This window comes from Notamacropus eugenii, chromosome 1 (genome assembly GCF_028372415.1).
Source record: "Notamacropus eugenii isolate mMacEug1 chromosome 1, mMacEug1.pri_v2, whole genome shotgun sequence".
Classification (NCBI taxonomy): Eukaryota; Metazoa; Chordata; class Mammalia; order Diprotodontia; family Macropodidae; genus Notamacropus; species Notamacropus eugenii.
Genome location: NC_092872.1, coordinates 201,271,456 through 201,297,752, shown reverse-complemented (window position 1 = coordinate 201,297,752; position 26,297 = coordinate 201,271,456). Strand labels below are relative to the sequence as shown.

General features: G+C 35.8%; 1 protein-coding gene across 3 annotated transcripts in view; it reads right to left on the bottom strand.

The window, feature by feature from the left end:
• Nucleotides 1-6,973: 6,973 nt before the first annotated feature.
• WDR11 (WD repeat domain 11) overlaps nucleotides 6,974-26,297 on the bottom strand; it is an 83,743-nt gene continuing 64,419 nt past the window's right edge. For all 3 annotated transcript variants that reach the window (XM_072624286.1, XM_072624278.1, XM_072624296.1), the window contains exons 20-29: nucleotides 24,164-24,272; nucleotides 20,965-21,027; nucleotides 19,921-19,986; nucleotides 15,502-15,682; nucleotides 14,494-14,589; nucleotides 12,837-13,002; nucleotides 12,255-12,352; nucleotides 11,594-11,739; nucleotides 9,999-10,078; nucleotides 6,974-8,416 (exon numbers count right to left, since the gene is read on the bottom strand). In XM_072624286.1, the coding sequence (XP_072480387.1) occupies nucleotides 8,259-8,416; nucleotides 9,999-10,078; nucleotides 11,594-11,739; nucleotides 12,255-12,352; nucleotides 12,837-13,002; nucleotides 14,494-14,589; nucleotides 15,502-15,682; nucleotides 19,921-19,986; nucleotides 20,965-21,027; nucleotides 24,164-24,272 (1,163 nt within the window). In that variant the 3' untranslated portion in view covers nucleotides 6,974-8,258. The remainder of the gene's footprint in view (nucleotides 8,417-9,998; nucleotides 10,079-11,593; nucleotides 11,740-12,254; nucleotides 12,353-12,836; nucleotides 13,003-14,493; nucleotides 14,590-15,501; nucleotides 15,683-19,920; nucleotides 19,987-20,964; nucleotides 21,028-24,163; nucleotides 24,273-26,297) is intronic.

Below are 26,297 nucleotides of genomic sequence, written 5' to 3'. Positions count from 1 at the left end.
AGAGCCTTGGATAGTATGGACAGAGCCTTGGAGTCAGGAAGAGATGAATTCAAGTTCTGCCAATTTTTACTGGTGATGTAATCATGGGCAGTCACTCTCAGTCAGTGCCCCTGGCAACTCTCAAGAGCTATTAAGTTATTGAGAGTTGCTGATCTGCAACGGTGGGGATAATGTCCACAAGAGGAATTACCTGCTAGATGAAATCACAAGTTCTGACCTGGGGGAAAATGTTTATATACAAAGGCAACAATGAGTTAGTTTTGGTGGTAAATCTCAGTTTTTGGTTATTTTTACACTGAAGGGGTTCCTGTGAACAGAGAGCTAATATTTTCAAAAAAACACTGCCATTAAGTAGAACCTATCTCTTTAACTCTACCCCGCCCCCCCTTCGCAATTCTCTTATTCCCTTAACTTCCTAAGATCCTCCCTTCAAAGGAGTCTTACATTCTAGGCAGTAAGTGGAGAATTTTTCATCTGATTGATTTTGTCTTACATTCTTCTCAGTTCGTTCTATCCAATTTCTCCTTTCTGATGAAATACTTGGCAAAAGTGTGAACTAGGCTCCATTCTTGACTGTATTTGGTTCTGTTACCTCCAGAAAACTGGAGATCTTAAAATCATCCTCCAAAGAATGCTGGGTCATCCATCCCCAGAGAACTTTTGCCTCACATACCCTGTGAGGTACCTTAATGATGATAAAGCCACTTTCCCAAGCATCTCACAGCCCCACAGGGGCTCAAGTTTATTAAACTGTGTCCTAGGGATTCTGGCCCTTGCAGTTGTCCATTCTCCTGAGTTACTCATGGGGAGATCAAGAGTCTGGTTCTCAAGGTCTACAAAAACCTTTCTCTGAAGCTTGCTTGGTACTGCTTGCCAAGTCCTATAACACCTTGTTTCATGCCTCTCCAAATGTTCTTTGGAGTTGAACAAGCACACAAGATGAAAGACATTTGTGAGATTTAATAGAAACCACAGTCAGAGAACAGTTTCAAAGTCTTAGCCAGGGGCCCACTTTAAGTAGGCAGCATTAATAGTCCTGAGGAGAACTATGTATAAAGGAAAGGTTCTGTTTGTTTTAGTGGAATAGGACAGAGGGTTTTTCAGGGCCTCTTTAAGTCTTGATGGAGTTTGGAAGTTACAAAGTTGCTTGCCCCTGAAGTCATTAACTTTTAGAATACATTCACCCACCCAAACTTTCCAGGTTTAGATTCATATTATTGTATTTCAGGACAATCACAGCTATGGAGCATAAATGGCACTGCTGCTGCTAAAGGAAAATTTTATAGAAAAAATTAGCAATAAAACACATATACACCAAAGAAAACACTTTTACTGACTTCCGAAAGAATACTTCTGCACCACTGTTTAAAAAAGACAATCCTGAACAAATCCAGGGACTATATGAACACAATTACAAAACGTTTTTCACATAAATAAAGTAAGATCTAAGTAAGTTGGAAAACATCAGTCACTCATGGGTATGCCGAGCTAATATAATAAGAATGACAATTCTTCCTGTATTAATTTACTTATGCCATACCAATCAAACTATCAGATAATTATTTTCCAGAGCTAGAAAAATAATATCAAAATTCATCTGGAAGAACAAAAGGTCCAGAATATCAAGGGAACTAATGAAAAAAAATGCTAGGGAAGGTGGCCTAACTCTACCAGATATCAAATTGTATTATAAAGCAGCAATTATCAAAACCACTTGGTACTGACTAAGAAACAGAAGGGTAAGACTACTGGAACAGGCTAGGTACTCAAGACACTGTAGGCAATGAATATAGCAATCTACCGTTTGATAAATCTACGGACCCCAGTTTCTGGGATAAGAACTCACTGTTTGACAAAAATTGCTGAGAAAACTGGATAACAGTGTGGCAGAAACTAGGTATAGTCCAATGCCTGACACCATACATAAGAATAAAGTCCAAATGGTTACATGATCTAGGAATAAATGTAGATACTATAAACAAATAAGTGGAGCAAGGAATAGTGTATTTATCAGACTTATGGAAAAGGGAAGAATTTTTGGCTAAACAAGTGATAGAAAGCATTATGCAGTGCAAAATGGATAATTTTGATTACATTAAACTGAAAAGTTTTTGCACAAACAAACCCAATGCAACCAAGATTAGGAGAGGAGAAAACTGGGAAAGAATTTTTGCAACTAGTGTCTGTGATAAAGACCTCATTTCTAAAATATATAGAGAACTGAGTCAAAAGTACAAGAATACAAGTCATTCCCCAATTGATAAATGGTCAAAAGATAGGAACAGGCAGTTTTCAGAGGAATTAAAGCAATCTATAGTTATATGAAAAAATGCTCTAAATCACTATTGATTGGAGAGATGCAAATCAAAACAAGTCTGAGGTACTGTCACATCACACCTATCAGATTGGCTAACATGATAGAACAGGAAGATGATAAATGTTGGAGAGGACGTGGGAGAATTGAAACACTAATTCATTGTTGGTGGAGCTGTGAGCTGATCCAACCATTCTGGAGAGCAATTTGGAACTATGCCCAAAGGGCTACAGAAATGTGCATACACTTTGACCCTGCAATATCGCTTCTGGGACTGTACCCCCAAGAGATCATAAAAATGGGAAAGGGTCCCACATGTATAAAAATATTTATAACAGCTCTCTTGTGCTGGGGAATGGATGAATAAATTGTGGTATATGAATGTAATGGAATATTATTGTGCCATAAGAAATGATGAACAGGAAGACTTCAGAGAGGCCTGGAAAGACTTATATGAACTGATGCTGAGTGAAAGGAGCAGAACCAGGAGAACTTTATACAGAGCAACAACCCAGTGTGCAAGGAATTTTTCTGGTAGACTTAGTACTTCATTGCAATGCAAGGACTTAAATAATTTCCAGTGGTCTCTTAAGGCAAAACACCTTCCACATCCAGGGAAAAGAACTGTGGAATTTGATCACAAAATGAAGCAGATCATTTTCTTTTGTATTATGTGTATTATTTTGTATTATGTATGATTTCTCCCATTAATTTTAATTCTTCTACGCAACAGGACTAAGGTGAAAACATATTTAATAGGAGCGTATGTGTACAACCTATATAAAACCGTATGCTATCTCAGGGAGGGAGTGGGGAAGTAGAGAAGGAGGGGAAAAATCTAAGATATATAGAAGTGATTGTAGAACACTGAAAACAAATAAAATAATTTTTAAAGACAATCCTGAAGGGAAAAGGTGCCAGTGAAAAATAAGTCTATGAGGCTGCAGCTCAGAAATAGGTAATACTGCCTATACTGTCTCACTTACAGTATCCCCTGAACCAGTGCGAGTCAGTAAAGATGTGGGAAGGTTAGAGGGTAATACAGTAGGGACTGTTGGGGCAAGTTGGCCTTTGGCAAAGCACAGACTTGTACAGTGGCAACCTTATTGTGCCCAATGTAGAGGATCAGGAAGCACTGGGAAAGAGCATAGGTACACCTTGACAGAACGCAAACTCCGTGGGGGGAAAGATCATTTTGTTTTTGCTTTGTATCCCCAGCTCTTAGCATAGTACCTCTTACATAGAAGGAGTTTAACAAATGCTTGATACATTAAATTAAAAACTGTTTTCCTCGTGATAGCTGTGTGAAGAAGTGATGAGGGTATTTCGTAAGTGAGTGAATGACAGACGCCCTAAAAAGTAATCAATAACAGCTCCTACTTTTGAACTATGGGCATGCTACAGGGGCAAGTCACACAACCTTGCCAATTGTGTCCACTAGAAATCTGTAGATCATAATCTCAACTGGGTCTTCACTGCAACCTAACTTGCACTGAGAGTACCCAGGGGGACAGTGTTGTGATAAAACAGTGGTCAAAAAGTCTCAAGTTAAAATCCTATCTCTAGCACCTAACTCCCAGGGTTGCTGTGAAGATCAAATGATAAAATATTTATTTGGAAACTGCTTTGTAACCTTCAAAGCACTACATACAAGTTATTAGTAATCTTTTTACTCTAGGCCTTTGTTAATGCTTTAAAACAAAACAAAAAAACCAACCTGTCTGGACTGATAAAATTTTAAAGAACCCACACTTTAATTCAACCAAAGCTCTTAAAAGAACAAAAGCAATGGCCCTTCTCTCTTAGGAGGGCTTTGACTCCTTCTCTACTGAGTCACAGATTCCCTCATCACCCCTGTTTCACAAACCAAACCTCCATTCTTTCTTATGCTGTAAAAGGCTTGTCTCTTCCCTAAGTCCCTAGATCTTATCCATCCATCCCCTGGTTTTCTCCAAAAGCTTGACCTTTCTCAACTACAGTTGTTGTAGTTAGTCTCCTTAGTTGTAAGTCTCCTTAGTGACTGATTCCTTCACATGCCAAGGTCTTCTCCATCCTTTAAAAAAGAAAACAAAACCCACTCACCGGTCTCTGTTTTTAAATGATCAGATGACTTCTTATATTTCTATTTCTTCCTATATTTCTTCAGCCAAACTGTCACAAGCCCTTTTCCCATTTCAGCAGCATTTGTTGGCAATGCATGGCCTGGGGGCATGTGCAGTGCAAAGTGTGCATGCTTTGTGTTCAGAACCATGGTTGCAGTGAAGTTGGGTGATACAGCACAGGCAAGCTCTGCCAGTAACACCTTGGATTCTTTATGTGTTGATTTTTAATTAATTGTTGGTAATTGCACATTCAGAAACCTTGTACTATTGTGTGACCCACAGTTTAAGAGCTGGTCTATCACGATGATTATAAGAAAGTAAATGGAAAGAACAAAAATCAAAACTGAATGTGCATAGTTTATTATTTCTCCTCTTTCTAAAGGTGGGCATGGGTGGGAGAGGATGAGGGTCAAACTGTATAAACCATCAGACTCATTTAATGTGTAGTTTCATTTTATATTGATTTGTTTTCCTTTTTTAAAAGTGTTACAAAGAACATTTTTTTTTTTTTTGGCATAGGGGAAGGACGTATTTGGAAATGAAGGTGGAGAAAAACATTTAGTAAAAAGAAGCTATCTACATTATTCCTTGTACTTCATGTTTCACTCATTCTGCATTCACTAGCAATCTAGCATCTAACTTCACTAATCAACTATAACTTGATCTCTAGGGTTAGCAATGCGCTCAACTGTTAAATCCAATTTCATCCTATGAGTTGCCACCAGCTATTGATAGAGCAGTCTATTTCCCACTTTAACTGGGGATATGTTGTAAAAATCTGTACTTGGCCTTTTCTCTGTATACCTTTCCTGTGATTATTATCACTTTTTATGGTTTTATCACCTCTAATAGATGAGTCCCAAATCCAGATCTAACTGCTCTTGAACTCCAACCTTACTTTGTTTATTGGGCCTCTTTGACTTTTCCATCTGGATATTCCATTTGCCTCTGAAATGAGACACATCCAAAACAGAATTTATTTTTGCCTCTTTCAAACTTCCCTGTTTCTGAGAACAACACTACCATCCTTGCAGGCAACCTGGTTTTCAATTTGTGTAACTGGTAGTAATTACAAGCATGCTAGCAAACCAAGCCATGTTGAAAAATGTTGGCACGAAATACTACTGCTTGGTCATAGGTCCTCTATCTTTATTTTCTATGTTGTCACCACTTGCCTTAGAGCTGGCTATAGGATTCAACGACTGAAATTAACACAGCCAGCAGTACCACATAATCCCTTCTTTGGGAATAAGGTACCAAAAGAAAAAAAAAATAGCATCTTTAGGAACTCCACTGTTCTAAAATACAGTTTTCATTCTTGTTATACTTACCAAGTCTAGGGTCCAGTGTAAACTGTCACCCTCCATGTATTACTTGGTATTTCACTTATCTTTACCTAAGGGTTAAAGATTGGTGAAAAAAAACAAAATTACAGACACTGAATCACATTAACATGCCAAAAAGTTACAAGTTCTGACTGTACGTTGCATAGAAAGATTCTTGTAATAAGCTTTACTTATGTCAGGTAATGTCAGAATCTAGTCACTGGCCCCAAAATACTTACTGAATCTCACATCTGTTGTCTTTCCCTAAGATCTTCCAGGGCAGTAAGTGCAGAGGTGTTAGGAGTAGGACAGGTAGTGGGAACCATTTTCCTACCCTACTAGTTACAAACTCTGGGTCAAATCCTCTTATTTCAGAGTTTCCAATCACTGGTGCACCACAGCATAGATGAAACCTTCATTAATACCAAGAATGAACTTGAAATTAAAAACTAGGAGCTGGGTTCTCTGTGGCAAAAAGAGCCACAAATAAAGACAGACTAGTGAAAGAATAGGAATGTTCTATTATGTTCTTGTGACTGAGCCAGCATCCCTCAGCAAAGTCACCAACTGTATGAAATCAAAATGTTAGTTAAATGGACTTTGTATTCTGACTATTTATCGATTCAAAAAGTGAGCAGAAAAATCACCCGCCTAGCTGACATACAGATAAAGGACATGTGATCTTTCCATTTCAATGCATTAACCTAAATCACAACACAATGGTTTTTATATTATTTAAATTTTTATTTTTTGTGTGACTTTAAATGAATCTTTGCAATGACTTTCTACTGTCAATACCCCATACAGAAAATAGTGATTAAAGCTGAATATTAAATATAAGTACAATGCTCAGACTACACAGTTAAAATATAGAGACCTCAAGAATGAGGTCATTTGAATGTGACATCACAAGACCAGAAATCCAAAACACTGAAGATTCCCAGGGTATAGAACACAATTCAAAGCTAAACATACCTCAATCATGCATGGTACAGGTTATATTTTAAAAGAACTAATTTTCTATGTCCTATGTGGATGATGCATAAAGTACAAACAGACTTTTATGCTAACACTGCCCTTGGCTATGCCAAAGTTAATCCTAAAGGCAAGTCTTTATGTGTATTTATTTTTCCTACATCAACATAATTATATAGATTTTGTTTGTAATTCAATGAATGGAATGTATATTATGATATGCAGAACATTTGGCAGGAAGACAAGACACACTATAGTAAAACGTAAATTTTCTGTTTATAGAAATGAAGTCACATTATAATGTATATAAAAAACTATGAATTCATCACTTCATTATATAGTTAACATTTTAATTTTATTTGTGATAAATACTATTTTCACATAAGAGAAAAAACTTTTATAGTGTTAAAAACATATGTAGCTCTCCAACATTGGATAACAGTAAATTCATCTTTTCTAACATAGGAAACAACTATTTTAAGAGGCTATAATAGAAATTTGTACAGTTGTTTAAAATAAAGATTTTAAAGTCATAATAGTTTTCAATGATTTCAGAATTAAATTCCCTAAAAATGTCAATGCTCCACTTTCTATTTAGTTTGAGTGTGACATTTCGATGGCCCCAAAGACATGTCTAATTTCTAAAATATTCCTGTCAATCACAAATAAGTAAAAAGAACATGTCTGCCTCAGATCAGCTGAGAAATAAAGCACCAAGAATGATAAGGAAAACAATATCTCAAGATGCAAAAAAACATTTTTTAAAAAGAATGCTTACAACGGAAAAATGCCAGCATCTCCCCTACTGTGCTCTATCCCATCCGGAAAGATTTATGCTGCTAAACACAAAAATTCAGAGATGCTCATCACTACAAGGTGGAATTCGCCTTTTGAGCTACGAATCTAAGACGAGGCAAAGAACAAATGCATCAGGCAAAATAACTGTAGGGTGGAGGTGTTTTCAAGGCAAGAAAAAGTAAATAATGCTTTGGTGAAATCAGATTTATTGAAACAATTTTGCCTTCGTGTGTGTGTGTGTGTGCGTGCGTATACGTGTGTGTGCGTATACGTGTACACATGTATGTATGTGTATACACACACATCTAAATATACAATGCAAAGGAATTCTAATTTTCCCATAGAGCTTTCATTATAGTTTTTTTAAACATCCCAGATTTTAGACAAATGACAGAAGCATTTACTCAGTCTCTTCAATTCAAAGTTCATAAAATAAAAAAGTACATTTCAGGGATTTTATAAAACTTTAATATAGAGTCACAAAATCTGAAGTGCTTTATATTTTCCACATGATAAACATAGGATACAGAAATTGCTCCTAAAAGTTAAATCCTTACATAATACTCTGCATATATAGCTTTATAACAAGATAAGACACCTTACAAGTACACTGCTTACAAGAAAAGATACATTTTTTGATGGCATCTTCATCTTTCTCTGAATTATGACTGTGACTGATGGCAAAATCAGTTGAATCGTCTCCCTTCCTGCTCGTGCCAAATGCTTATGGTGTGCATGAATTTGTCACTCTTCAGTCCTCTCTGTCTTAGGTTGTTCCAGTTCATTTAATAAATCTTTACCAGCCGCTCCTGCTTTTGAGGCAAAAAGGACAGCTCCCTGTTTAAAACCGAGGTTCTTCAAACTCCGGGCATAATCTGCATATACTGCCAGGATTAGTTTTTGTATGGACAAAGGTTAAGGAAAGAAGTGAAGGGTAAAATGAGCTCACCATTAAGTTCCGAACCCTGGGTGAAGGCAAGAAGTCTTCAATGACTGTGCATTTGGTAACTATCATTTTTCACATAGGCATAGTCTAAAAAATAAGAGAGGATAAATGACGGGCGATATAACAAGAGCTTGTATTCTGAAGCTTGGCAGCTGAGATGCTGTGTACAGCGGCACAGTTTACAAACAGAAGGAATTAGAAAGAACTATATAAGATACTATATTGATAATTTATTTTAAAGCATACTTCTTAGAAAGATTATGAACAATAAGATATGAGCAAGATAATCCACCCAGCTGTATATTCATTTGTTTCATGCACTTTTTCATTTATATAGAAGAACCCTTCCTATGCAAGAGTAATACTTATTGTTAGAAATTTTTACTATAAGACTCCCTACTTGCAATAAGATTCCTGAACTCAAGGCTGGTTTTCAACTGATGCTTTCATAGGCTAAACCCAAGTAAAATTTGAGAAAGGAAAACAGCTGAATATTGAGAATTCAAGGGAAAAGATATTTATAAGCACATTTCAGTTACGTCTTAAAATTAGGTAAAAAAGAGTAGGAAAACATGTTAGAGCTCAAAAGTTGGCATTTTTGTAGATTTGTATTACTTATGACATCTTAAGTAGCTTCTCCAAAAGAAAAGCCTTCAATCACAATATCAAGCATGAAATTAAGACAAGAGCTAGATGTGTTCTTCAGACTTCACCATTAATGAGCTCTGAGAGCCTGGCTAAGTCAGCGTGTCTTAGTTTCTCATAGGGACAAATCATGTACTCTCTACCTACCAATTTGGAGAACTATATGCACGAAATTCTAAAAAGTAAGAAAATGCATTGAGAAAGGCAATAGAATAAAGTGCCATTACTCTAAAATATCCACATATTCTTCATCTCAAAGGAAAAAAAAAGGGATTGTTAACAGAATAAAGAAACTAAGTGTAATTCTAAAGTGGGAGAGAATGAATAATTTGTTAGCATGGCCTAGAAGTTTTCAAAACATTCTATCTTCTCAGATTTTTAACTATTTGGGATAACGGATATAGTGATTGTAAAATAACTTATTTCAATAGCTAAGTATGAAAAGTAATGGGAAATATTTCCCAGAGAAATAGATGAAAGAAACCTCCTTAACCAGAGCTATTTAAGTATGACTTGTTTACATAACCACACTGTTCGCTCTTCATCTGTATTTCTTTGTCTGTTTTCTCTATTTGCATTTTAAAAGAAAACCAAAACAAGATTGAATCCCTGTACTATGTTGCTACCAGAAAACTTTTTATGGCCTATATGATCGGTCACTCCTGACCTGCATTTTGAGTCCTGTTCCAGGGTTTTCATTCTCTACCATTTCCCAAGCTGTAGATATCCAAAATCATTCCTCTAAACCAGACTGGTGAATCAGTGCAGTGTATATTTCCCCCCCAATATAATCTATGGTACCTATCGTGCAGACATAAAATGAATAGCAATCCCCATTTCTATCACCCCCTCCCCACTGACAATGTGAACAAACACTCCAGTGAAAAGGATATTTGTGTCTTCATTTACTTCAATTGTGTCATACTTTAGACAAGCTTCAACAAATAAGGCAGCTCTATCAAAGTACCTCATGCTGGCAAACAGAAAAAAAAGTGTTACCATTTGACTTGACAGCTTTCGACAAGGGAGTGCAGGGGGATGGGGGAAGTGGGGAGAAGAGCATGATCCCACATGCTTATACAAAGACTTTCCACAAATTATTCCTGTGAATGGTAATGCTACACAAAACTTTGGTTGTCTAAGTGAAAACTCTTTTCCTTTATTCTGTCCTCAGGGGAGGCCTTCACTATTCTTTAAGCAAGGGATCTTTCTACGGAGTAAAATTATTAATCAAATAGCTTCTCAGCCCTTCCCTATGGCTTAGATTGAAGAATACCACATTCTATAAATATTCCTTCTCAATTTTCACTTACTAGATAGGTTAGGTATGATCATGGGTTCACACAAGATAAGCACTTAACATGGAGCTCCCCCTACTGTGGACTCAGAAAACAACTTTTGTCACTACAGCCAAATGATTCAGTGTCAGGGATGGATGTGGTTTTATTAATAGAAATAACAATAAAGACACACTACCAGCTATCTGCCCTCACTACTACATAAAAAGCACTGGGCCTTCGCATCTGCCCTGTGATAGAACTATGTGCTTTCTACATGTTTTTCTCAATCAGAACGTGAGCTTTGGGGGATTATCCCATTTTTCTGTCTATATCCCACACAATTAACTCTTAAGGAATGCTTTTTTACATTTTTCATAAATGTGGAATGAGAGGTACTCCTACTTAGGAATCCAACAATAGTTCTACATATCATCATTTATTCCCCATCTTAGGTTTTGTGTAGTTTGCTTTACTCCCACAAAGGTTTTGTTTTTTTGATTTGTTCTTTCTGAAAACTGAGGCAGTGGATGGTTAGCCCTCAATATGAGGAAGACCAATGCTCAAGTCCTTTCTGACACAAATTGGCTGTATTATTGTGGACAAATCACTGAATTTCTCAGTTCTGTAGGCAACTAAAATGCAGAGAAGGAGCCAACCTGAATTGTAGAGAGTGTTTCCTCATCTGGACCTTGCCTAGATCAATGGAATCACATTCTAGTATCTAGCCTACTCTATATTTCTGAATACTACAGTATACAATAATAACAAAAATATAGACGGAGTCAATAAAAGCCTGAGCTGGAATTCTGATACTTACTATAGATTTGGGGGTAAGGCATTTATCTCAAGCCTTACATCAGATGCCTTTTCTATAAAATGGAGATTATAATAAAATTTGTAGAACAAATTCCACAGGTATATAAAAGTGCTCTGTAAGCTTTAAAGTGCTAAAGAAATAGATATAATAGCTACTAACCAAATTTTTGCCCAATGCAGACCAATTTTTTTACATTATCAAAATAATTCTGAATCTTACTCTTATTTTTCCAGAAGTTTAATTCCTGATAAACTTAGGGACATTTTTATACTTAAATTGTAAGGAGAAAATACTCCTGAGTTGAGATTTACTTGGAAGCAAACATTCTCTTCAGAACTCATGCCTACTAAATAGCAATCATAAGAACTGCTTAAAACACTCCTGGATTTACCTGTGTAACATCTCCACCACTCTTGTAAAGCAGCCTAAGGATAGAAGGACCAAGATAGCCTTTGATTTCTGATTGACTTGTGGAGAGCAAAGATGATCAACCCATCGTTTCAAAACGTCAGCACATTCCTCTGAATTTAAACGAACCTTTGTAAGATATCCAAAACAAAACAAGAAGTATGCTTAAAAAAAGGTATTTATATGAAACTAGATCTCCGTCTAGACAACTACAAAGAAAACAACTGGCTTTCAATAAAGTTCAGTTTGCCCCCAGTTTCTGTATTATTCTTTACTGAAAATAATGATAATGATACCATTTTTGAGAACTGAAATGGCTCTTGTCTAAGGGAAAGAAAATTTCATCATTAATATCTAACTGCTCATTGTTATACTTTTGCAGATAAAGGCAGGTTTATCTCATAAACATAAGTCTATTGCTTTCATTAATTTGCTAATGATGTGATCTCTCATTTTATATTTACATACATGTTTACATAGAAGAAAGGCATTTTTATAATCAGAAAGAACTTAGAAAGGGCTTGGAAGAAAACTCCTAATAATATAACTGTACAAAAATGCTTCCAGCACTAAAGATCTCCATATCCTAAGTCAAAAGCTCAAGGAAATTTTATGAGCAGTAATCTGAATTATTAATTACTTACTTTTGCAAGCCATGCTGCTCGATTCCATTCACCATATGTCTGTAAATAGCGGCAGGCATCGGCAGCTTTGTCTATGAGACAGAGTAACTGAACTCCCTCTGGAAAATAAGAATAAAAAGAAATCAAATAAAAACTTCTAAAACTTAGAAAACTATTTCTAATTCTTAGAATAAAGAAAATCCACTGCACGTTTAAATCAACATTTAGCTAGATCCCATGGGCTCACACAGCTTGCTGAAGTTTCCATCTTAAAATTTAAAGACAATGTTTAAAATTCCTTGTATGGTATCACTGCCACGCCCCCAAGCAACTACTATAAGAACAAATATGGATGGAGTCTATAAAGGTAAACATAAACAACATAAGAATACCTGTTTATTATTTACAAACACAAGAATGATGGGTTTTTCTAGTGTGCCTTCTCTTTCCCTTTTCCAAGTACATAATCACAAAAGACAGACCAAAAGATCATTTTAATTAAACATTTTTGCAATAGTTGAATGTCTTGGTTTACCAGATCTTCAAGTCATAGATCACTAGATGAAAGACAGACAGACAGACAGACACACAACAAGACCTTACCTGCCAACTTGCCATTGGCGATCATATTGGTAGCAACCAACTTAATGGTACTTTGAGAAGGGCCGGAAGAAGTGACAGTTGTCACCAAACAAGCTTTCAGTGAATCACAGTAATAGTGCTGGTTATCTGCACTGGTTTCCAAAAGCAACTGCACAGCTCTGTCTGTCTAATATGTAAAGAAAAAGTTTTTCTAAATATGAGAATTTTCCTATCAATGTAAGCTTTCTTATTTAGAATTTAATAAATGACTGCTGAAGGATACACTTGAGAAAAAGCTCTTAATCTTAAAATATATTTTATCTATCTAGGCAAGAATGGAACAAAACATGGCATCATTTATTTGAGGTCTATGAATAAATGTTATGCCTACCCTTATACAGGGCTCACAGCTACCACCATTCAATTTTGTGTGAACATCATTTAAAGTGGAAAAAATAAGTTGGAAACGAAGGTAATGTAAAAAACAAAAGATGTCATTTTTTAAAGGAGGGCAACCTTCTCCCCCCAAAAAACCACAAAAGAAAATCATTTATTAACTTTTTTTGGGGGGGAGGCAGGGAGCAAGAGGGAGGCATATACTAGTTAGGCATTTCCTCCACTGACGTAGATAGGCATTTTGTCTATATATTTTAAATTTCTGAGATCTGCCTGAGAGGCCAAGTGATTGTACATGGCCAATGTGTGTAAGAGGTAGGACCTGAACCAGATCCCCCCAACTCTTTGCCAAAGTGCCTCTCCAGTTGACATTTTGCAGATTAAGACTAAATATGTTCTCATTAAACTACATATGTTCACTTTCTAACAGAATAAAATTTCCACTTTTCTCACTCAAGTAAAGAGGAGTAAAGTTGTAAAGAGGCGATTCTGTCATTATTAATATGTAGGGGTTTATTTCAGAGAAACTCACTTGTGCAAACTGATGTAAAGTGAGCAAAACTAGGAGAACAATTTATACAGTTATAACACTGAAAAATAAGGAAAAAACACTTGGAATGATGTAATAACAACTCTGATCAATGAAATGACCAGTCACAACCCCAGAGACACATGACAGGTAGTGGTAGACCCAAGGTACATATGAGATACATTTTTGGACACAGATTATTTGTGCATCTGTTTTGCTGGATTATGATTACTTGTTACAAGGACTGTGTTTTCCTGTTTCACTGTGGAGAGGGGGTAAGAATATAGCTAATGAATGCACTGCCACAAAAACAAAGCCAGTGTTCGCACGGCACTTTTGCAGTGCTTTACACATGTTATCTGATTTAATTCTCACAACAGACTTGTGAGGTAAGTGCTATTATTATCTCCATTTTACAAACGACGAAACTGAGACTGAGAAGTTAAGGGAATTGCTAATGGTTACACACCCAGCTAGTAAGATTTAAGATAGAATTTGAATTCAAATCTATCCCACTCTTCTCATGCTAATGCTCTACACACACACACACATTAATGATTTCACATATGATAAAATGTTTCATGATAATAATTTCATATAAAATCCTTTTGCTGTCTTACAATGTATATGGAAATGCTTCTCTCCTTTGTTTTTGGTGTTTAATAAATTCAGAATAAAAAAAAATATGCAGTCTTAAAATAACAATCTCATTCAACACAAAAACAACTCATAAAATTTATAATGTTCATATACCTGACCCAAAAGAAGAAGCTGGTCTGCACACTTCCTTGTATGGTCATAAGTTGACCGTTTTACTTCTTGTAGATTTACCCTTTCCAGTTGAAATTTCTATAGAACAAAATTATTTACTGAAATGTAGATCGTAAATAAGTACATCAGACAATCAGTGTTACAATGTAAAAATTACAGCACTTGGTAAAACAATTTTGTTAAATGTTTCTTTACCCATATGAAAAAACTGGCTTGTTTGGAGGTAAGAGATATAAAAATATTGAATAAAGTTTTAATTAGATCTAGAACAATAATGAAGTTCAAAACCAGAAAATTTAAAAAAAAAATTAAGAAAAATTGAAATTTAGTGATTGAAAGAAAGAAAATTGCAAGAAACTTTGAGTTAAACATTTGAGAAGCACGGCCTATGGAACAGAATGCTGTATATCCTGCTAGGCATAGTCAGTGTTGGTTTTGTCTGTTTTACCCTGTGACAAGGAAGGATTCAACTGGGGTGGGTAATAGGAGGCTATAAGCGGAAAAGGCTGTGACGTAAAAATCATTATCAGCAAGTATCTTATCAGCACATACTATGTACAGAAACAAAGACAAAAGATGACACAGCCTCTGCCTTCAAGGAGATGAGATTCTCTAAGGGGAAGCAATATACATACATACATACAAGTATGTACACATATGTATATGAAATGGTACATCATACATGAAAAAAGACTTCTTTGGCTGGACCAAAAAAGTGATGGCAAGGTAGGTTGGAGTCAGTTGCGAAAGATTTTAAATGCTTATCAGAAAAGTTCATATTTAACCACAGAGGTAAGAGGGAAACCCTGGAGTTTACTGGGGAGTAACATGGTCAAACCTATTCTTTATCAATTTGGTGGCTAAGTGGAGGAGGGATTACAACATAAAGTGATTCCGCAGGGAGACTAACGAGGAGGTTATTACAACAGTCTACTAACAAAGCTATAAACATTCAGGATCATAATTTAAAAATTTTAAAAAATACAATACCTGAAAATATGAATTTTCACAGAGTATGTCATAACAAATATCCAGTGGGTTGATCACCTTTTCCTGAGGCAGGGAAATGTTATCACTGTCTGTTGAGCTCTCTGATTTTTCCTGGGATAAACTGTGCAAATAGTGGGCAGCAACAGTCCAGAAATGCAGCTCTGATTCATCACCATACAGCCTGAGGAGTGAAAATCAAAGCCAGCGTACAGATACATATGTACAGCAGACTTTCACAGAGCCTCAGTCCTTCCATACCGTCCAGCAGCACATGAAGCTACAACACAGCAGGGTGACCCTCACAAAATTCAACGGGAGGCTTGACTGGATGGACAGCTATGAGAATGGCAAGTGTTTTAAACACATCCTATCTCTGCTACTGCCTGCCTTTATTTCTAGGTTTAAATGTATGCCTCTTCTGGTCCAAGGAAGAATCCTTTGAACAGAGTTCTACAGCTAGATACACATAAATGATCACAATTCATTTACTGTTGTAAAAATAACTGGGTTTTTCTGGCTGTTATGACAAGGAGCAAAGGAATCATCTTCTCTTTGAGTCTCAGTTTCTCCATCTGCAAAAGGGAGGTAACAATGGAGGTAGCATCTACCTCACAGAGTCATTGTAAGGATCAAAGAGCTAATGTATAAAGGGCTTTGAAAGTTTCAAATGTCAGATTTTTAAATCTAGAAAACTATCAGATTTGAGTAGATTCATTTTACATTATATAAGGCAAAATTTCCTCTGAGTTTCTAATTACATCATATATAGAAAGCAGTCACTACCTTATAGTCTAGGCAGATAAACCTTATACCGAAAATTTCAAATAAGAACTTAAATTTACAGAAGGGAATACACGAGGTCACTTGTCAAGATCCAGATTATTTTTGTTTTAAGCATGTGGTAGTATACATGGAAAATGTGGTGAATCTGAAGATGGCCAAGGTTTGAACAATCCCATCTCTGCCACACTCTACATGTGTGACTTCGAATGAGTCATTTAACCTCTGATTCTTAATTTTCTCATCTTTACAATTAAAAGGTTGGATAAGTGGAACTCATAGGTCCCTCTGAACATTCCATCCTATGCAATGGCCTTTAGATGTTGCTGCTAGTATAAATTTTGCTAAGAAGGCAGGGGACTTTCATCTTGATAACGCAAATAGGAAAAAAAATTATCACAAACACTGATTTTTTTGCAAAAGACCAACCCCATATCACTCCTATCACTTGCCTTCTCTATTTCTACAGCTATCCTGTCCACATCATCACATTCCCCACTGCAGTTTCAATTTATTATAGGTTGGTATAAGAAATTAAATGGGAATTGTTTGGAGTTTTGAGGAAGCTGTAGACAACACACAAAGGCCAACAGAACACTTAATTCAAATTTTACAATAATTTATTGTATGCATCCCATAAGAGAAAAAGGAAAAATTCACTCTTTTTTTCTGGTATGGAGGGCCAAAAATTTTACACAAATTTTCCAGACTGTGGGGTTGCTGTGCCCTTACCTTACCATGATATGGAAGAGATAACTGTACTTTTGTACTAGACTAAATCTCCTAGAAATTTATATTGTCTAATCTGTACTGGGTCCTTGCTAAATCAAGTCAATCCTTTCATTCCTCCTTAACTGATCCTCTGGGCAGGTAGGTAGGAGGTGGCAGAGTAGATAGAGTACCAAGGCCTTAAATAAAGAAGACTGATCTTCCTGAATTCAAATCAGGCCTCAGAACCTTACTACCTGTGTGACCCTGGGAAATTACTATAACCTGTTTGCCCCAGTTTCCTCCTCTGTAAAATGAGCTGGAGAAGGAAATGGCAAACCATTCCAGCATCTTTACCAAGAGAACTCCAAAAGGGGTCATGAAGTGTTGGACACAACTGAAACAACCGATCAACAACTGATCCTCTAGAGGTTCCACTCCAGACAATTGTTTCAAACTTTGCCTCTCACAATACTCTTCCCCTCATCCTCTTAGTAAGGCTCGATCTAGCTAGACTTTACTGAGAAACAGAGGCCATTTGCCATGAATTGCCTCTAAACCTCTTGACATCATCTCAGTCTCTCTTCCTTTATTGCACTGTCTGAAGAGATGCTCTCTCCTTCCCATCTATGTGTAACTTTGATCCCATTGTTTTTCCGTCTCCAGCAGGCACCTTCTCTCTACTTTTCAATCTCTCCTCATCTACTGATTCCTTCACTGCTGCTTATAAATACATCCAAACTGCCTACACAGGAGGGAGAGGGTGGAGGGAACAAATAAAACAAAAACAAAAAAACACACCTTTCACGTGCCCCTACTGTTCCCTTCCCTGTCAGTCTGCTGGAAAGTTTGCCATGCCCTACGTGTCCTCTTTCTCTCAGTCACTTCTCCAATCCTTGCAATCGAGCTTCAGACCTCATTCCTAGAGTGAAACTGTTGTTTACAAGGTTAGTAATGATCTCTTAACTGCCCAATCTGATGGACTCTTTGTGACTCTGATCCTTCTTGACCTCTATGGAGCATGTGATACTCTTTCCTCTGTGAGTTTTGGGGGCATTTTCTTTCCTGATTCCCATCCTTCATCTTCTCTGTTGAATTATTATGCATATGATGTGTCTTAACTGAGAATCCATCCTGGGCCCACTTCTCTTCCATATTCTCTCAGTCTGTAATCTCATCATTTCTGCAGATAAATCATGAGCCTCTTAGATCTTCCCAACTGGACGTGCTATATCACTGTTGTTTATTCACCTTCCACTCTTTATGACCTCACTGATCAGAGCACTCCAGGCCCTTCTGTCCTCCACTCTCTCTTCAAGTCCATCCAAGTTTATACTTGTTCCCATGACATTATCTATCCATCTTATCCTCTGGTGTCCCCTTTTCCTTTTGCCTTCAATCTTCCAAAACATGAGAACCTTTTCCAATGAGTCTCATCTTCTCGTTATGTGGTCAAAGTGTTTAAGCTTCAGCTTCAGTATATGGCCTTTCAGTGAATATCTTGCATTAAGTCCTTCAAGTATTGACTGGCTTGACCTCCTTGCTGTCCAAGGGATTTTCAAGTCTTCTCCAGGACCACACCAAACTCAGTATCATTATCCTTCTCCCTTTCCCTAAGTGCTATTTCTGTGGAAGGAACTGCTAACATTCCGATCCCTCAGGTAACATACCATCAACTATGCTTCAGGTTCTCACTCTCACTCACTCCACCTTTCCTGTCTTCTTACAGATTACTCTCCATGTGCTTTACGAGTCTAGTCAAACTGGTATTCTTACTGTTCTTCATAAATAACATTCCATCTCTGATTTCTGTGCCTCAGCACTGGATATCTCTTATGCCTAGAATATCCTCTATTCTCATCTTGGCTTCTATCAAGATGTAATTCAACTGCCACCTTCTACAAGAGGCCCTTCCCAAACCCCCTTAGTGCATCCCCTTCTCTCACCCAACAACTTTTGCTCACATATGTAGGCAACACATTGTTTCTCCTGTTACAATGAGCAGGACTTGTTTCACTTGACAGTTGGAGGAGCTACAGAAAGAAATACAGAAGTGGTGGAACTATGAAAAATGATCCAACTATTCTGGAAAATCATTTTGAATTATGCTAAGAAATTGACTAAAAACCCCTATCTGCTCATTCAGAGATCCCACTGTTAGGCATATATCCCATGGAAGTCAAAGACAGAAAGAAGAGTTCTATATCCACAAAAATATTCACAAAATATGTTATTTTTTGTGACAGCAGACAACTGAAAATAAAGTAGACAGTCAATGATTAGGGAATGACTAAATAAATCATGACATAAAAATGTAACAGAATATTAATTATAATTATAAACAGAATACTAAGTAATATGTAATGATGAATATGAAGAATCCAAAGAAGTACGGGAAGATTTACACAAACTGACACAGACTAAAGTAAGCAGAATAGGAAAACAACGTCAAAAAAAAATAACTGAAAGTGAATGCTGTCTAATAATAATAACCAAGTGTGGCCCCTGAAAAGAGGTGAGAAAATCCATCTACCCTCCTTGACTGCAGAAGTCAGGGACTATGGTACAGAATAGTGAATATGATGTCAGACATATTTTATGTGTTCTGATTTAACAACATTTTTCTTTTTACACTTTCTTTTTGTTAAAAAAATCTTTCTTCCTGTTAAAACGAAGTAGTAGAGGCAGGAGATATATTCAGAAATTAATAAAACAAAAGTAAATAAATAAATTAGCATCATTATATATAACCTCTTTAACTTAATAGTAGGATTTATGTGTCTTAACTAAATGAAGGTGCTGGATCAAACGATATTGAAGTTTCTTCCAACTTTTGATACTAATGGCTCATAAAAAAGCTCAAAGAAAAACAAAATTATTCATTGCACCTAGTCTGAAGTTTATGAAAACCCACTAAATATACAATGTTACCTTGCAACAAGTAGGCATCTCTGTAAGACTGTAAATTCAGGATCAAGTAAGAGCCTCTTCAGATCACTGCAAACAGGAAGCCATATCAACATAAGACAGAGAACTTGAGTTAAACAGTAGAAGAATAAGAATTCCAAATTATTGGAAGACAGTTACTAGAGATACACTTTTATACTGAAAGATCCTATGTAAAAATAAGTAGATTCAGAACCTGAAAAATTACTATTCCATAACTGAAACTTCAACAAAGCTTAAACATTTAGATATTTAAGTATAAATTGCACACTTTGCCTACTGGGTAATTTATACCTGGTCTGTACATTTTAGGGTCGTTGTAATAGTCCCTATAAGCTATTGCATGGTATTATAAGATTCTGTTCACACTGATTAACTCAGATCATTTCAAATTCATGATTTTCAAAAAATGGTAAAATTATAAGAGTAATACAATTATGGATATAATTGTGATTTTGACAATTTTCAGGAGAGAATATGCAGAGAAGAGTAAATTTCAATATTTCTTTTGAAATTGTTCTAGGTTATCTGAAGAAAGAGACTGTTAATATAACTAGATATGAGTTTTATCTTTCTTAAAAATCTAAGTCAAACAAGGGCATAGTTTTTTAAAAATATACATTAATTTCAAACATAAACATTAGTTATCTAGACACTGATATTAATAACAGATATTTTGAATAATAAATCCGAGTATAATTAACTTAGTAAATAATAAAATTCTATAGGAAAATATCTATTAATAAACCAAATTAATCAATTTTTATTTTTACCAATTTCCTACAAATCTTCTATTTCTATGCTGATATTATCAGAACAATTTAATACTGAAATCTTAACTTGCCTAATACAGATTTCTCTGTCACAGCATAAATGACAAAACCAAATTTTTTAAAAAAGAGCTGGTTCTCAAGAAACAGAATATTTTATGCTCACAGCAGTATAAAATTTAGGAAAAAAACAAATTACCCTGCTTTGTTCTTTCATAGTTTCATTTCTTCAAACAAAATATACTTAAAGAATGCTTACTTAGACAAGGAATTCAACTGCTCTTGAAGTTGATTTTTAACATCTTCATTTTCTGGATAGTCACTGTAAAAAAGATTTAAAGTTAATACATTCTCTCATATCACAATTATCTAATTCTTAACTACAATATACATACACAAGGCCAGTTCATATGAAAACCTAATTAAAGAAGATGTTTATGACTATTTTCTGCAAGATATTTATTAGGGTCCTAAGTTCACATGTGGTAAGTCTCATAAAAAGGATTCTACAGTGACCTACCAGTGTACAAACAAAAGGAAACAAGGCAGTCTGGTTTTTGATGAAGTTACTATTGGCTCTTTGACTTCATTTTCTAAATATTCACTAATAAACCCTTAAAAAATTTTAGAATTTTGTCAGGAATGGAATTCAAATTCAAGGGCCTATATTTCTGGGTTCCATTTTCTTCCCACTCTGAAGACTGGGAAAATATGTGCTCTTCTCCATCCCGTGGTTTATTTTTCTTGTTATTTATGATCTTTTAAGTATCACCGACAGATTTCACAGAATGCAAGGAATGTGAATATAGCAGTAGGAAAATATTTTGAAAGTAACAGTCAAGACTTGTTAAAATTAAAGGCAAGAAATTTGGGAATTCTTGTTTAAAAGTCAGAGTTCAGATTACAATTCAAAATTAAACTTTTAATGCAAATTCTACTCTTTCTAGTGAACATTCTGAGCACAGTTTTGAAAAAAATTAAAATATCAACAATCTGTTCAATCTTACCTAACATTATTTTTAAAATGTTTATTTCCTTAAATATTTCCCAGTTACACTAAATTTTTTTAATTCATGTTTTAAAATTTTGAGTTCCAAATTCTCTCCTTCGCTCCTACTCTTCTCCCATCACTGAGTAGGCAAGCAATATATTGATTATACATGTGAAATCATGCAAAATGTATTTCAATAAGAGTTATGTTACAAAAGAAAACACATACAAAAAGAAAAAGAAAGTGAACAAATATGCTTAAATCTGCCTGAGTTCATCAGTTTTCTCTCTGAAGGCAGATAGTACTTTTCACCATAGGTCCTTTGGAATTATCTGTTTCCTTTGGAAACACTGTATTGCTGAGAATGGCTAAGTCATTCACAGCTGATTATCATACAATACTGCTGCTACTGCGTACAATGTTTTCCTGGTTCTGCTCACTTCACTTTCCATCAGTTAACCTAAGTTTGAAATACTTCTGCTCATCATTTCTTACAGTATAATAGGATTCCACTACTATCATATACCACAACTTTTTCAGCCACTCCCCAAATTGATGGGCATCCCATCAATTTTCCATTCTTTGCCAGCACAAAAAGAGTTTCTATAAAAATTTTTATTAACATGTAGATCCTTTTCCCTCTTTTTGATCTCTTTGGGATATAGACCTAGTAGTGGTATTGCTGGGTCGAAGGACATGCACAGTTTTATAGCCATTTGGGCGTAGTCCTAAATTGTCTCCAGAATAGCTGGACCAATTCACAACTCTACCAACAGTGCATCAGTGTCCCAATTTTTCCATATCCCCTTCAGCGTCTGTTATTTTCCTTTTCTGTCATGTTAGCCAATCTGATAGGTGTGAGGTGGCATCAGAATTATTTTAATTTGCAATTCTATAGTCAATAATAATTTGGACCATTTTTTGATGTGATTATTGATAGCTTTGATTTCTTTTTCTGAAAACTACCTGTTCATATCCTTTCATCATTTACTAACTGGCGAATGGTTTTTATTTTTACAAATTTGGCTCAGTTCTCTACATGTTTGAGGAGTTAGATGCTAATCAGAAAATGTGCTGCAAACATTTTTTTTCCCCAGTTTCCTTCTTTCCTTTTAACTTTAGCTGAACTGGTTTTCCTTCTGCACAACCTTTTTGATTTTATATAATCCACTTTACTTCCCATGATCATCTCTATCTCATTTGGTTATAAACTGTTCCATTTTCCACAGATCTCACAGTAAATTCTTCCATGCTCCCTTACTTACTTATGATATCACCCTTTATGTCTAAATCAGTTCTAGGGGTGGGGAATCTGTGACCTCAGGGTCCATCTTGATCTTTTTTTGCAATGTGGTGTGAGGTGTTGGTTATGCCAAGTTTCCTCTAAACTGCTATCTAGTTTTCCCAGAAATTTTTATCAGATGTTAAAGTTCTTTGGGTTTATCAAACACTAGATTACTATGGTAATTTGTCAATGTGTACCTAACACATTCGATTGATCTACTACTCTATTTCTTAGTAGCAGACTGTTTTCATGATTATTGCTTTCTAATACAGCTTGAAATCTGGTACTACAAGGTTGCTTCCTTCACACTTGAGCTCTGGGTCAGCCTCCACTCTTGTGTCAAACATTTCTCTTTCTGACCTCCTAAGTTGCTTTGGACTGGAAGAATGCCTCACTCTGACCTTTTATTGGCTCTGCCATTTCAGAAATTGATTTAAGGCATATTTTAAAGTTGTTTGGAGAGGAATGTTGTAATGCTCAGCTGAGTGCTTCCTCTATTTGGCCATCTTAGTTCTGTCCCTAGGATTCTTAGCTGAATTTTTAATGTCTGCTTTTAGACTAAATAAACTTTTTTTTTTTTTTGCTTTATGGAGGGGAAATGGACTCAATACATAAAAGAATTTTGAAGAAAAAAATGAGTATGTCATGCAGACCAGGTATGCTTTCATTATACCTTAGAGGCTGCTGACCCTGTCATAGTAAGCAATTATGCGATCCATGTAAATAAATTATTTAGAGCTCCTTAAGAGAAATCTCTACTGTCCTTTGTTGGACATCACTCACTTATGTCTTGGTATCTTTCATATCCCCTACAATATTGTAGGCATTCAATAAATAAAGGCTTACTTAACAACCTCAAAACCAGTTTCACTATGAATGATTTTTAATAAATGGGCCCCAAATTTTTCTTTAGTCTACAAAGTCTTCACTAGCCCTAATTACACTCCTTATACATTTTAAATCCTATGACTACCCAAAATTAAAAAAATAAAACATCTGAGAGCAATAAATGTACTCAGAATTCCCATTTATCCTTGTTCCCAAGCTTCTATCAGACTATTTTATACTTTTCTACTTCATTATCCTGAGTCTCTTTATTTCTTTTAGGTCCTACACAATTTTTTTATTTCTTTCAAATACTGAATAAAAACTAGGAAAAAAATGAAAATGTAAAAGCCTTACACATGTGAAATGTCCAAAGAATACTGTTCATTCCACGGCTGGTGTAGCAAGAATGCTTTTAAGGCTAACGCAGCCCTTGGAACAAGGAGATAGGGACACCACACAGGTTCTGAAAGAAAAGAAAAAAGAAAGCTTTCTTTTTCAAATGTAAAGATTACACACAAACTCTTAATGTTAAATATATACAGTATGTATGTATATGTACATATACAATGTTAAAATGTATGCAGCTTAAGGACAATATACTAGCAGATATTTAAATTACTATAGCTGAATGGCATCTTGTGCACAATTTTTCTGAAGGTACATCAACATACTAAATAACTAGGATCTTAATATATCCTACAATCAAACCTTTTCTCTTCAATGTTTTTGATACATTTATTGTTTCGTCCAGACCTGTGATTTCATCAGTGTGGAGAACTCCAAATATAGAAATATCTTTTACTGGTGTAGATAATCAAGGCTTATCGTCTTTGAGGTTTGCTTGTGACAGTGACAGGTTAAGTAACTTATCCATGGTCACATACCCATTATGTGTCAGAGACAGGACTTGAATATAGGCTTTCCTGACCCCAAGGCTGGCCCCCTGTCTATTTTGCCACACTGTCTTTCGTAACACAATTATTAGCATACTTTCAAATATTATGATGTGTTTAACACCTATTAAAAAAAGCAACTAATTTCCTAACAGGAACAATAATTCACATTTGCATACCTTTTTATGAATTACAAGGTACTTTTTCCACAAAGTGCCGAGGTAACAGATAGCATAAGCATTTCTCCCATTTTACAAAAGAATGTATACATGAGGAAATTAACTTATTTAAGAAAATATTCCAGATAATAAGACCCAACACACACAAGTTACAGATTTCACAACACTTCTCCCTGCCTTGAAACAATCTCTCTCCCATCTTGTACTACCCTTTATCCTGATCATTCATTTTATTGCCTAAATCTCCATCTCCACCAAGAAGTGATTCTAGCTTTCATCTCACCAAGATCCCCAAATGTTCTTTCTCCATGATGTTTAATTCTGAAATAATCCTCTCTGATCATGATCTCTTAGAGCCTTTTCATCTCTTATGGTAGCTCATTCCTCCTAAACCTAGATTTTATGATCACCATGATCTCCAGCTCCTCAATATTCTTCATATTCTTCTAGGCCTATTGCTCTTGCTATGGATTAACTTTCCGATCTTCATTCTTTTTCTAAAGTTAACTAGTTTAAGTGTGTATTTACTCCCATCATAAGTCCCTTATCTTACTACTGTTACCTTACCTTGTCAGTCCTCATACCTGGGGCATCTCCTATGCAGCTGAATGTCCCTGGACGTCCTTGTATCAACTAGAATGCATCTTAACCTAATCTCGACTCAGTTTCTCACTGCTGCTCAACAACCCTTTTAGCCACTCCTGACTGACTCTTACTCCCATCAGAGGTTACTAAAAATTTTCTCCCTCAAGGTTCCAATGCCAACTACATGCATCTCTGGGTAGAAAACCTCAGCTCCTCCACTATTGAGAAAACTAAGACTATGTACCTTAATCTTGCCATCCCACCTCCACATCTCAAAACTCCTATGTATATCTTTGCCACTCTCTTCTCCTTTGTGCCAATCTTCAAGAAGAAAGTAGGACTTCTCATTGTCAAGGCCACATCTTACATTTTTTATCCTTTTGTCAGTCCTCCGATTTCTTGAATTCGCTGAAGCTTCTGATGTGATCAATCATCTACTTAATTTTCAACATAATATGAACATTTATTAAGTCCCTGCTGTATACAGGCAGTATGGAGAAAGAACTAGCCTCAGAATCAGAAAGCTTTGATTTCAAGTCTTGCCTAGATATACATACTTGAAGCTGTGTAGAGCATGAGGGAGTGAGGAGAAATTTCAGGTACGAAGACCAATAAGAAAACTACTGCAATCATCCAGCAAACGGTGCTGTAGGCATGAACGAAAGTGGTTAGTACAGAGAACCATTACATATAAGATGATGCTGTAGTAGTAGAAAAAGCAAGATTTGGCAACAAATGAGAAATGTGGAGTAAGAGAAAGGGAGGAGTTTATGATAATGCCAAGAAAATAAAACCAGGGGACTTGAAGAATAGTGATATCTTCAAAATAGA